Genomic DNA, 13,113 nt, shown 5'->3' with positions numbered 1-13,113 from the left:
CTAAGTGATTAAAATTGTACCAATCTATAATTAATGGCATATAAAAGTCTCTGTAATATTTTAAGTGACAGCAAAACAGACTATAAGACAGGATGCACAGTATGATCCTGTTTTTGTAAAAAACATAAAGGGGTGTTTTAAAAGAGCTAATATGTGTAAAGCATACATCGTAAAGAACAATGCCTGACACATGGTAAGCATGGAATAAATGTTCGCTCATACCTGGTGCTATTATTATAATATACTTATATACTGACCCTGCTTAGGGAAGTTTTCCTTACCATCCTCTTTCTTACTCCATTTTTTCCTTAATATCCTAAATATTTAATTTTCCCATATTCCACAAGAAAAGCCTTAAGGTTGCATTCTTTCCTTGAAAAGAAATTTAAAACAATCTTTAAAAACAATGTAACTACACTTTTAAATTCTCTCTATAAAGTTATTGACCATAATGCAAACATTTATATATTGGCCGGAGAACAACAGCAAGGTTCAACTACAATAATATTTAGGATATGTTAAAATAAAATGTTTGAAATTATTTTTATGAAATTAAAGACTTCCATTAGGTAAAGGAAATGTACTATCTAAATTTAGGATACAGTCTTTTTATATGCACAAAGGTTGCATACTGTTTTATATATAATGTTATAATCTGACACTATCATTTATTTTTTTTAATTTTTATTAAAGTATATAGTCAACAAAATATATTCATTTCAGGTGTACAACATAGTGATTTGACATTATAAACATTACTAAATGCTCACCATGGTAAGTCTAGTTACCGTTTGTCACCATACAAGAATATTGCAATACTACTGAAGGCATTCCCTATGCTGTACTTTTCATCCCCATGACTTATTTATTTTATAACGAAGTTTGTACCTCTTTATCTATCATTATTTACATTTTCCATCCTGTGAACCAAGGAAAGGTTTCATTTGAAGGCAGCTGCTCAAAGTAGGAAGATCCAAGGAGACTGGCCGTCCTCCACAAGCCCGTCTTCCCAAGTGATGCCAGGCTTTTGTCCTTCTTCCCACCCCTCCCCAACCTCTGTCAGCAGCAGCCCCACATTTCCTTTCTGATTCAGGGACCCAGAACCTCTTCTTGCCAGTCTTGCCAAAACGTCCTCCCAGGAAAGGATCTAATAAACATTTTTTTTTAAATTTAAGTATCATTGATATGCAATCTTATGTTGGTTTTAAATATACAAGACAGTGGTTCAACAGTTACCCATATTATTAAATCTTCACTCCCATTAGTGCAGTTACTATCCGTCTACATAGGAAGATGTTACAAAATCACTGGCTATATTCTCCATGCTGCACTACTATTCCTGTGACCAACTTTATTATGACTGAGAATTTTTGTGCCCCTTTATTCCCTTCCCCCTCCCCTAACCCCTTCCCCATGGTAACCACCAGTCACTTCTCAGTGTCTGTGAGTCTACTGCTGTTTTGTTCATTTTGTTTTGCTTTGTTTTTATATTCCACAAATAAATGAAATCATATGGCATTTGTCTTTCCCTGCCTGGCTTATTTCACTGAGGAAAATACCCTCTAGATCCATCCATGTTGTTGCAAATGGCAGGATTTCTTTCCTTTTTATGATGAATAATATTCCATTGTGTAAATATACATCCTCTTCTTCATTCATTCATCTATTAATGTTGCTTCCATATCTTGGCTATTTTAAATAATTTGTCAGTAACAATAGGGGTGAATACATCTTTTCGAATCAGGGATTTTGTTTTCTTCAGGAAAATTCCTAGAAGTGGAATGAATTACTGGGTTGAATGGTATTTCTGTTTTTAGTTTTTTGAGGAGCCTCCATACTGTTTTCCACAGTGGTTGCACTAATTTACATTCCCACCAACAGTGTAAGAAGGTTCCCTTTTCTCCACATTCTCACCAACACTTGTTATTTCTTGTCTTTTGGATAGTGGCCATTCTAACTGGTGAGAGATGATATCTCACTGTGGTTTCAATTTGTATTTCCCTGATAATTAGCAATGTGGAGCATCTTTTCATGTGCCTGTTGGCCATCTGAATTTCTTCTTTGGAGAAATGTCTGTCCAGGTCCACTGCCCATTTTTTTGGGGGGGGGGTATTTGTTTTTTGGTGTTGAGTTCTTCATATATTTTGGATGTCAACACTTTATCAGATGAATCATTTACGAATATCTTCTCCCATACTGCAGGTTGCCTTTTTGTTCTGCAGATTGTGTCTTTTGCTGTACAGAAGATTTTAGTTTGATATAGTCCCACTTGTTCACTTTTTCTTTCCCTAACCTGAGGAGATATGTCCAGGAAAAAATTACTCATGCTTATGTTCAAGAGATTCTTGCCTCTTTCTTTCTAAGAGTTTTATGGTTTCAGTCTTACATTCAGGTCTTTGATCTATTTTGAGTCTACTTTTGTGTATGGAGTTAGACAGTAATCCAGTTTCATTCTCTTGAATGTAGGTGTCCAGTTTCCCCAACACTAGCTATTGAAGAGCCTTTTCTCCACTGTATATTCATGGATCCTTTATATTAATTGACCGTATATGTGGGTTTATATCTGGATTCTATATTCTGTTCCATTGAACTATAGGTCTGTTCTTATGCCAGTACCACACTGTTTTGATTACTACAGCTTTATACTATAGCTTGAGGTCAGGAAGTCTAATACCCCCGTTTTGTTCTTCTTTCTCAGGATTGCTTTGGCTGTTTGGGGTCTTTTGTGGTTCCATATTAATTTTAGAATTATTTATTCTAGTTCATTGAAAAATGTCATTGGCATTTTGATAGGGGTTGTGTTGAATCTGTACATTGCTTTGGGAAGGATGGCCATTTTGACAATATCTTCCTATCCATGAACATGGAACAGATTTCTATTTATTTGTAGTTGCTTTAATTTCTCTCATGATTGCCTTATACTTTTCAGAGTACAGGTCTATCACCTCCTTGGTTAAGTTTATTCTTAGGTATTTTATTCTTTCTGATGCAATTGTAAATGGAATTGTTTTCCTGATTTCTCTTACTGGTAATTCATTGTTAGTTTTGAGGAATGCAACAGACTTCTGTGTATTAATTTTGTATCCTGAAACTTTGCTGAATCCAGTTATTAGTTCTAATAGTTCTTCGGTGGAGTCTTTAGGGTTTTCTATGTATAATAGCATGTCATCTGCAAACAGTAACAGTTTAACTTCTTCTTTACCAATGTGGATGCTTTTTATCTCTTTGTGTTGTCTGAGTGCCGTGGCTAGGACTTCCAGTACTATGTTGAATAGATATGGTGTGAGTGGGCATCCTTGTCTTGTTCCTGATATTGGAGGAAAAGCTTTCAGCTTTTAACCAATTAAGTATGATGTAAGCTGTGGGTTTGTCATATACAGCCTTTATTATGTTGAGGTATGTTCACTCTATACCCACTTTGTTGAGAGTTTTCATCATGAATGGATGTTGAATTTTGTCAAATTATTTTCAGTATCTATTGAGATTATGTGGTTTGTATCCTTCCTTCTGCTAATGTGGTGTATCACACTGATTGATTTATGACTATTATACCATCCTTGCATTCCTGGAATAAATCCCATTTGGTCATGATGGATGGTCTTTTTTATCTATTTTTGAATTCAGTTTGCTTATATTTTGTTGAGGATTTCTGCATCTATGTTCATCAGGGATATTGGTCTCTAATTTTCTTTTTTTGTCGTGATTTTGTCTGGTTTTGGTATTAGAGTGATGCTCACCTCATGAATGAGTTTGGAAGTGTTTCCTCCTCTTTTACTTTTTGGAATATTTTTTAAAGGATGAGTATTAGCTCTTGAAATGTTTGGTAGAATTCAGCTGTGAAGCTATCTGGTCCTGGACTTTTGTTGTTGGGAGTGTTTTGATTACCCTTTCAATTTTGTTAATTTGTAATTAGTCTGTCAGATTTTCTGCTACTTCCTGGGTCAGTCTTGGAAAGTTGTGCTTTGCTAGGAATTTGTCCATTTCTTCTAGGTTGTCCAACTTATTGGCATATAGTTTTTCACAGAATTCTTTAATAATTCTTTGTATTTCTGTGGTATCCGTTGTGAATCTTTTTTCATTTCTGATTTTATTTGTGCACTCTCTTTTTTTCTTGAGAAGTCTGGTTAGGGGTTTGTCCATTTTGTTTATTTTCTCAGAGAGAAGCAGTTCTTGGTTTCATTTATTTTTTTCTATTATTTTATTTTTATTTATTTCTGCTTTGATCTTTATTAAGTCCCTCCTTCTACTAACTTTGGGTTTCATTTGTCCTTCTTTTTCTAGTTTCTTTAATTGTGAGTCTAGACTATTTATTTGGGATTGTTCTTGTTTCTTGAGGTAGGCCTGTATTGCTACATACTTCCCTCAGAACCACCTTTTGTGGTTGTTCAGTTTGTTCAAATTTTGGACTGTTCAGTTTTTATTTTCATTTGTTTCCATGTACTGCTTGATTTCTGTTTTAATTTGTTCATTGAGCTATTGATTATTTAGAAGCATGTTGTTTAGTCTCCATGTGTTTGTAGGCTTTTTCTGTGTGTGTAATTTATTTCTAGTTTCATATCATTCTAGTTTCATATCAACTGGTGAAAACTACTTAGGCTTAAGAACATTTTCATCTACAGATGTCCCTATAACACATCCTGTAATGCTGGTTTAGTCATAAATTCCTTCAGTCTTCATTTATCTGGAAATGTTTAATATCTCCTTCACAGCTGAATATCCCTGATGAACATAGATGCAGAAAAGTTGCTTGATACATTTTCAATCTTTTTTAATTCACTGAGGCTCTTTTCGAGGCCTAGTATGTGATCTATTCTGGAGAACATTTCATGTACACTTGAGAAAAATGTGTATCCTGCTGCTTTGGGGTAGGATGTTCTATAGATATCTGTTAAGTCCATCTGATCTAGTGTATTGTTCAGTGTTTCTGTTTCCTTATTTATTTTCTGTCTGGTTGATCTATTGATGTGAGTGGTGTGTTAAAATCTCCTAAAATGAATGTGCTGCAATCTATTTTCCCTTTTAATTTTTATTATTTGTTTTACATATTTAGGCACTCCTATGCTGGGTGCATAGATTTAAAATAGTTATATTCTCTTGTTGGACTGATCCCTTTATCATTATGTAATACCCTTCTTTGTCTCTGTTATTTTGTTTTAAGTCTATTTTGTCTGATATAAGTACCACTACTACTGCTTTTTTCTCCCTATTATTTGCATGAAATATCCTTTTCAATCCCTTCACTTTCAGACTGTGTGTGGCTTTAGGCCTGAAATGAGTCTCTTGTAGGCAGTCTTGTTTCTTTATCCATTCTGCCACTCTATGTCTTTTGATTGTTACATTTAGTCCATTTACATTTAAGGTAATTATTGATAGGTTTGTACTTATTGCCATTTTATTGTTTTCTGGTTATTTTTATAGTTCCTCCCTGTTCCTTTCTTCCTCTCTTATACTCCTCTCTTGTTATCTGATGGTTTTCTTTAGTGTTGTGATTGGCTTTCTCATTTTTATTTTTTGCGTACCTATTATAGGCTTCAGGTTTATGGTTACTGTAGGTTCAAGGATAGCTTTCTAACTCTACAACAGTCTATACTGAGTTGATGATTGCTCTATTTCAACCACAATCTAAAAGTACTTTTTTCTTCTTCTACCTTCTCCACACTTTCTGTATTAGATATCATAATCTGTACTTCCTGTGTGCCCCTTGACTGATTTTGTAGATAGTTGCTATTAATACTTTTGTTTTTAATTCTGTACTGGTTTGGTAAATAATTGGTCTACTACCTTTACTGTGGGCTTATTTTCACTGGTGAAAACTACTTAGGCTTAAGAACATTTTCATCTACAGATGTCCCTATAACACATCCTGTAATGCTGGTTTAGTCATAAATTCCTTCAGTCTTCATTTATCTGGAAATGTTTAATATCTCCTTCAAATTTAAATGATAATCTTGCTAGACAGAGGATTCTTGATTGAAGGTCCCTCTGTTTTAATACATTAAATATTTCATGCCTCTCCCTTCTGGCCTCTAAAGTTTCTGCTGAGAAATCTGCTGACAGCCTGATGGGGTTTCCCTTATAAGTATTATTTTTTTATCTCTCTGGCTGCTTTCAATACTCTCTCCTTATCCTTAGTCTTCGTCGTTTTAATTATTTTGTCTTGGCGTTGTCTTCCTGGGGGTCCTTTTGTTAGGGGCTCTCTGATTTCCATGACCTAAGTGTCTATTTCCTTCACCAGATTGGGTTTTCAACAATTATTTCTTCAAACAGACTCTCTGTACCTTTGTCTCTCTTTTCTCCTTTTGGTACCACTATTATACAAATACTGTTTCATTTGGAGTGGTCACACACCTCTTCTACCATTCTATTCCTAGAGTTTCTTTTTTTCTCTTTGTTACTTAGCTTCATTGTGTTCCTGTTCTCTAATTTCCATCTCATTGATTGTCTCCTCTACTTGCAGCAATCTATTATTCATTCCCTCCATTTTATTTTTCATTTCAGTTACTGTACTCTTCAGCTCTGATTGGCTCTTTTTCAGCTCTTCTATCTCGTTGTTGAAGTCCTCCCTGAGATCTTCAATACTTTTCTACAGATCAATGAGCATATTTATGACTGTTACTTTGAAATCTTTATCAAGAAGATTGGTGGTCTCCATTTCATTTAGCCCTCTTTCCAGTATCTTGTTCTGTAGTTCTGTTTAGAACATATTCCTCTGACTCCTCATTTTGTCAAGGTTTCTGTGTTTCTTCCTTTGTATTAAATGGACCTACTATGCTTACTGGTCTAGAGAGGAATGGCTTTATGAACAAGGCATCCTACGGTGCCCAGAAGCTCAAAACTCTTTCCTCTCCAGTGACTGATTCTCCTTTGGAGTGGAGCCCCAGTTGCTGTTGATGGGCAATGGGCAGGGCCACCTTTTTGTCTGCCAACAGTGGTCTACCTCAGTCCAGTTCAGTAGTTTGCCTTAGTTTGCCTTTGTGATCAGAGCAGTGGCTTCTGCTAGGATCGTTGTGCATGGGGCTGCCCTCTGCCTGCCCTGCAGCAATGGTGGGGCTTCTGGGTTAATGGGGTGGATTGGGTGAGTCAGGAGGCAGGGCATGTGGGCACCCCCTGGTGGCAGTGAGGCATATAGCACCAGGCTTGGCTGCCTCCCGGGGAGGAAAACATGCTTGGAGCTGGCTTCTGCAGACACCTCACTAATTGGGCTGAGACAGGGCCAAGAAAGCCCAGAAAGCCTCCCACTGCCTGCCAAGCAGCAAAGTCTGACACTAATGGGCTGAGTGGGCTGGCATGAGGGCAGTGTACAGAGAAGCACCTCGGGGCTGAGCCACCAGCAAGGCAGATGGAGCATTTAGGGCTCCCATGAGTGTACAACCTGTTGGGCCAAGGGAAGGTTGGAAACTTATTGTGTACCTACCCTTTCCCCTGCAGAAAGAGCTCCATCCAGCCTCACCCCTCTGGCACTCCTCCTGCTGCTGGCCAATATTTCAAACTGCCACCTCTGTTTTGGGTCTCAGTGGGACTGGCAGAGCATGCCTGTCCTCCACAAGTGGCTGGAGTCTCAGCCTTCCAGAGTGTTCCAACTGTCCCTGGTGTCCAGCCCTGCTAATCACCAGAAACCAATGCAATGTGGATTCATGTTCCCAGAGCAGATCTCCAGGGTCAGGTGCACAGAGCTCCTGAGTGACAATCCCCTCCCTGCTCTGTTCCTCTTCCTCCTGCCTGTGGGCTGGGATGGAGGAAGGGTTTGGGTCCCATTCAATAGTGGCTCTGCCATTTTATCCTTCTCTGTGTGGTTTTCTCTTCTTCGTCAGGTGTAGGTGGTCTGTTTTGCAGTCTTCAGGTCATTTTCAGGTTTAATGGTATTTCCTTCCTTGGTATGTATGTGAGAGGAGGTTTCCACATTGCCTTCCCTACTCTCCATCTTTGTCCCCCCAATCAAAATGTCTCTAATAAACTTTTTATACTAAAACATACCTGACAGGCTTAATGTGCTATAATTCTCCAGGTATTTCATTTTGAACAAGGAATAAAGACCTTTGGTTAAATAAATTAAATTCCAATTGCAAAATTTAAGCTTAAGTCATCAAGGAGAATGAGATTTGGAAGAAATAAGAAGCTCTTAGAATTATTTAAGTTGTTGCCTACTTAGGTAACTTAAAACTCATAACATTATCTATTTATTTTTTTAGTCGTACTGCTGCTAAAAGTTGGACCATTAGAATTAAATGTCAGTTTTATTATCTTCAATATAAATGTAAATGTATTGTAGCATATCAAAAACTATTTTATCATAAGACAACTAAAAAAATAAGGAAATCCTTAAAACTTGCCAAGTAATTAAATCTTAGTTCTTTTAACAGTTCTTACTTCTTTCAACAGAGTGAGAGTATGAGAAAGAAGATGGAGGGATGGGAGAAAAGAAAGGAGGTGAGGAGTGATCCATCCATTGTCATCCCACTGAGTGACAGCTAGTGTTGTGCTAAACCAGAGAATGGAACTACAGAGGTCATGCCCTCAGTGACTATGACACACCTTTCTGCCCTGATTTAGTGTTAGGATCTCATAGGTCTTGGAAGGCTTGACTTATACTTTCAAAACTCCCGGTTTTAATGAAAATATACCCTTGGTATTATTTTTCCTTTGTAAGTGTTAAAAGCATTAAAGGAAAACCACACTTACCTGAATGTAATATGTGCCCTTTTCCTGAGCATACATCATTAGAAAACAATAATCTAGGTTTTGCTTTGTTCTCCATCTGAAATACAAATTTTCAAAAATAAGTTAATTATCAGACTCAATTTTTACAAAAATAAGATTAGCTGTATAATGTTTTATATTATATGTACTACATGTACTATATTTTATAACATATACTATATATGGACTATATAAATTTTATACGCATACACATATACACACACAATTATATGTATCTATCTACATAGGTATATAGATATACACATATATACACAATATATCCATTTAAAGAGTGAAAGAGAATTCACTTTTCTCTAATGACGCCTTTATCAAAATGTATTCCCAAAACACGAATCCTCAAGACATGCTGAGGAAAAAAGGAGTCTAGTGTCAAGTAAGTTTGGAAGGCACATATATTCCCCATCTGGAGATACATTAGTATATTAGAGGCACTAAAACATCCAGAAGTAGATATAGTTGTTGAAAACAACTTTTAACCTAATATTTTCTAAACTTCTTTACCCCTTTTTTCAGTAACATCTTACTATCTCTGGGAATTGGTGCTTTATAAATTATATTTTGGGGATCACTGCTCTGGTGCCTATGACTGTGTTTTCCATAAAGATAGAAATTAATAAATATGTATGGTATGTTTAAAAAAACCAAAACATCATATTAAAATTTACAGTATTAAGTCCTTTTATGTATTCTTAGTGGCTTACAGAAACACACTAATAATGTTGAATAAGGGAACTGGTTCCAAAAGCCAGTTTTTAAAAAAACGCAGTAATATAAAAGCTTTGAATCATACTAAACTTCTCCAGAATATACCTCACAAGCCGAATTTAATGAGACTATATGGAATTTTTTAATCAAATTCAGCCCTACATTTTAAAAAATGAAATTATATTTATCAAGAGACAATTATCTACTTCTGTGGACCTATCTGTCCTGTGACAACTCATGAACTATAATAAATTTCTTCTCTAAACAGTATTTTTTCCTTTTATCTGGTTATAGAAAACCCAAAACTAACACCAGTATCTCTTAGATTACTTTGTTTTTAATTACAATACAATAAAAGTTTTTAAGTCCTTTAATTTTAGATATTCAGAAACAAATCCAATTGTCTAATAATATTACTGCAATGTAATTTTGCACTAACAGTATTATCATCTTCATCACTTTTATCAAGTCAGTTGTCGTTTATGTTGCATACAGATAAGAAATTTCTACCTGGACTAACTATTGAATTATACTGAATATACTCTTAAGAAAAGTTATAACATCATAGAGCAAGGCAGTTAAAAAAATTATTAAATTTACCAAACTCAACCTCTCATCAGAAACTCCACAGAATTAAAAAAAAAATGAAAACCCCAAAATTCTTTAGCTCTAAAATGTGATCAGTTCCAGTAAATTAGAACTATATTTATTATGTATTATACTCGAGGGATAGGGGATTTTCAAACAACACAGGCTCACCTTACTCTTTCTTTAGAGTCTCCAAATGTCTCCTTTAAGCTTCTCAGGTCAGGATAATAGCTTTCAGGAGGTGATATTATTTCCAACAAGCCAGAATTGATTTCTTTAGAAAATCTATCATGAGAAAGGTAACTGATTAAATTCTGTGGGATTTTATTTATCTTAATGCTCAACTTAGTGTATTTAATATGACACACACCAAAAAGGTATACTGTTAGGTCACAGTGTATTTAATGAAGTAGCTCATCACTGATTTTATTTGCCAGAAAATACATGTTTTTCCAAGAGCACAGGGGTTTTTCAAAATTATGCTTTAAGAACAGTGTAAAATGCCACTATCCTCAGAGTAGCATAGAAATCCTAGGCCAAGTGCAGGTATTACATTCCTAAAAATTATCAGAATTGAAAGAAAAAATCAAGGTATCACAGAAAACAGGGAATTGAAGACAAACTAATGAGTATGCATATCTATATACACATACTTTTGCAAAAATCAAAGTTCTTCAATTTTCAGGAAGATTTAGTTGTGGGTTATATACTACACGTTATTCTAAATTTGTGTTTTTCAACAGGGAGTGATCTTGCCCCCATGATGGTACACTGAGCAATGTCCGGAGACATCTGGCTGTTGCAACTGTGGGCAGTACTACTGACATCTAGTGGGCAGACACCAGGGATGTGCTAAACAATGTATAAGACAGTCTTCATAGCAAAGAAGCCCCAAATGTGAATAGTGCCAAGGCTGAGAAATTCTGTTCTAAAGTTTTTTAAATCAGTCTTTACTGATGAATGTACACATTTGCATTCTCCCTGACTTCATTTTTGCAGATCTCCACAAAACACCTGTATAATTACCTCCTTTCACACAAATATTCTTAGTGCTTAACTGCACTTTTTTTCTGGGCTTGGTTTTCCTACACATTGAGGAAGAAGGGAATTGACAGAATCACTGCCTAAGGCCCACGGACCTACCCAGGTAGTCTATGAGAAGAGAGACCAATAATTACTGCTCTGTTCCTATATTTAAGGAGTCTATACTAAATTGTTCTTATATAAAGGTTGCCAAGAAATTGGGCACATCAGGAAAATCTAACAATTGCAATTTAATTCTTAACTGTGCTTATTTTTTTTAAATCTCTGGTTTTAGCATTTTTATAACCAAAGTTAGAGCCACTTGATTTTAAATCTAGAATTTAAAGATTTCTACATGTCTTTGTAAGTAGAAGATATGTTTTGGGGGGCAAAAACAGATACAATTCAATGAGGAAACCACACCAAGACTACTTTTCAGCATATCACTATTAGAGCTATGAAGGCAATGTTATAAAAACTAATGATACCTAAAACTTACTAAGCTTTTTATTTGTTACCTGCTGTGTGCTTTGCTCACAATAAGTTGTTAATATTTTCAGAATAGAACAGATTTAGATACAGTTTAGCACTGAGGTTTGAAAGTGCTACATGACTACCTGTGAGGAAAAAACTTTTTTTCTTGGTAAACAGAGTGAAAGATTTAAGTAATCTCATATGACTCTATATTCTCTGTCTTAAAGATTAATGACAGTTATGTGGTAGTGTTACTTATGACATTCTAGTCTTTACTATAATGAAACACACCAATTCGTCCCATAAGGTAACTGGATACACATGCACCTACTTTATGACAATGTAAAAGACCAAAGATAGGTGGTCCAATGAACACTGAACTCCACAGAGAAATGGACTATAAAAAGAAGGTGTTTTTTTTTTTAGCAAGAAGCCAAGAGATAATAGTAGCTAAAATATTTTCATTTCCATAGTTAAAAACAACTTACTCTTTCTCCAGGTTGGCTACAACACCATGTACATAATCAATATCTGTCTGGGAAAGAAAAAAAAACTGTATCTACATTCATGTTTTTATACTTTTATTTAACTTTCAATACTAAACTTGAATTAAGTAAATGATTAAAAGTTAAGTGAAAACATCACATTAAACTTTCAGCCACCTTGTGAATTTCTGTATTCTACTTTATTGTACTACTGTGTATCACTGAGAACTTAACACAATAAGCAGATTTGTAAGCTTTAATTATTTTCAATTGTCTATGTTCAATTCAATAAACAAAAACTATTCCTACTTCTCCTGAAAGATCCAAATTATAAGTAGTGAATATACAGCAAACACAGCATGCTACAGGAAAGATTTTTCCTCTTGGAATCATAAAACTTAGCTTCAAGTAGCCACTGGCCAAAAAATCTAAAGTCATTTCTCTGATTCTCAGTTTCCTACCCTATTAAAAATAAATAAATAAAAGGTGAGAGGAAGTAATACCTCAGAGACTATAACATTAAATGATAAAACTATGTAGTAAAAAGCCATGTTGTTAACCTGTATTATTACTACTGGGATGATAATGGGAATCCAAGTGAAGAGCATTTTAACCACTGTTAGAATGGTTATCAGACCTGTGTGCTTCTAAACTATATACAAATAAAGATCTGATCCAATACTCCCTATCAATTTTAAATACAGTGACAGCTTATATTAAAAATGCCCAGTTGTTAAAAGGAATCAGTGATACAAAAAATATATGTTATTTAGAATGCCAAAATGCTAATACTTGAGGAAAACAAACCAAACCAATAAAAGATAAAGCTTAACCCTGGAAATCACAAAACTACTGAATTATAAGAAGTTGTTTTCTAAGAGGTTTTCTGGGAAAATATTTTAACTTTAATTTCTGTTAACTGAAAGTAATTCCTGTTTTTATTGTTAAATAAAGACTTAGAAGTGAGACATCTTGTTAAGACCAAATCCTCCGAACTCTTTTAAAAAAGTACTATGGAGATTTAACTGGCACACAGCTTAAAGCCCTCTGTACTTCACCTACGTGAATCCAAACATTAAAGATTTCTTTTAAAGTAAATTATCACCCAAATGTTTAAACA

At 35.1% G+C, this 13,113-nt stretch overlaps 1 protein-coding gene across 3 annotated transcripts in view; it reads right to left on the bottom strand.

Annotated features, from left to right (window-relative positions):
* The window catches only part of MGAT4A (alpha-1,3-mannosyl-glycoprotein 4-beta-N-acetylglucosaminyltransferase A), a 144,285-nt gene that overhangs the window by 25,851 nt on the left and 105,321 nt on the right, over positions 1–13,113 (bottom strand). For all 3 annotated transcript variants that reach the window (XM_036879986.2, XM_036879988.2, XM_036879987.2), the window contains exons 6-8: positions 11,997–12,043; positions 10,183–10,296; positions 8,680–8,755 (exon numbers count right to left, since the gene is read on the bottom strand). In XM_036879986.2, the coding sequence (XP_036735881.1) occupies positions 8,680–8,755; positions 10,183–10,296; positions 11,997–12,043 (237 nt within the window). The remainder of the gene's footprint in view (positions 1–8,679; positions 8,756–10,182; positions 10,297–11,996; positions 12,044–13,113) is intronic.

This window comes from Manis pentadactyla, chromosome 2 (assembly GCF_030020395.1).
Source record: "Manis pentadactyla isolate mManPen7 chromosome 2, mManPen7.hap1, whole genome shotgun sequence".
Lineage (NCBI taxonomy): Eukaryota > Metazoa > Chordata > Mammalia > Pholidota > Manidae > Manis > Manis pentadactyla.
The sequence above is the reverse complement of the archived record's forward strand: the minus strand, read 5'-3'. Positions and strand labels throughout refer to the sequence as shown.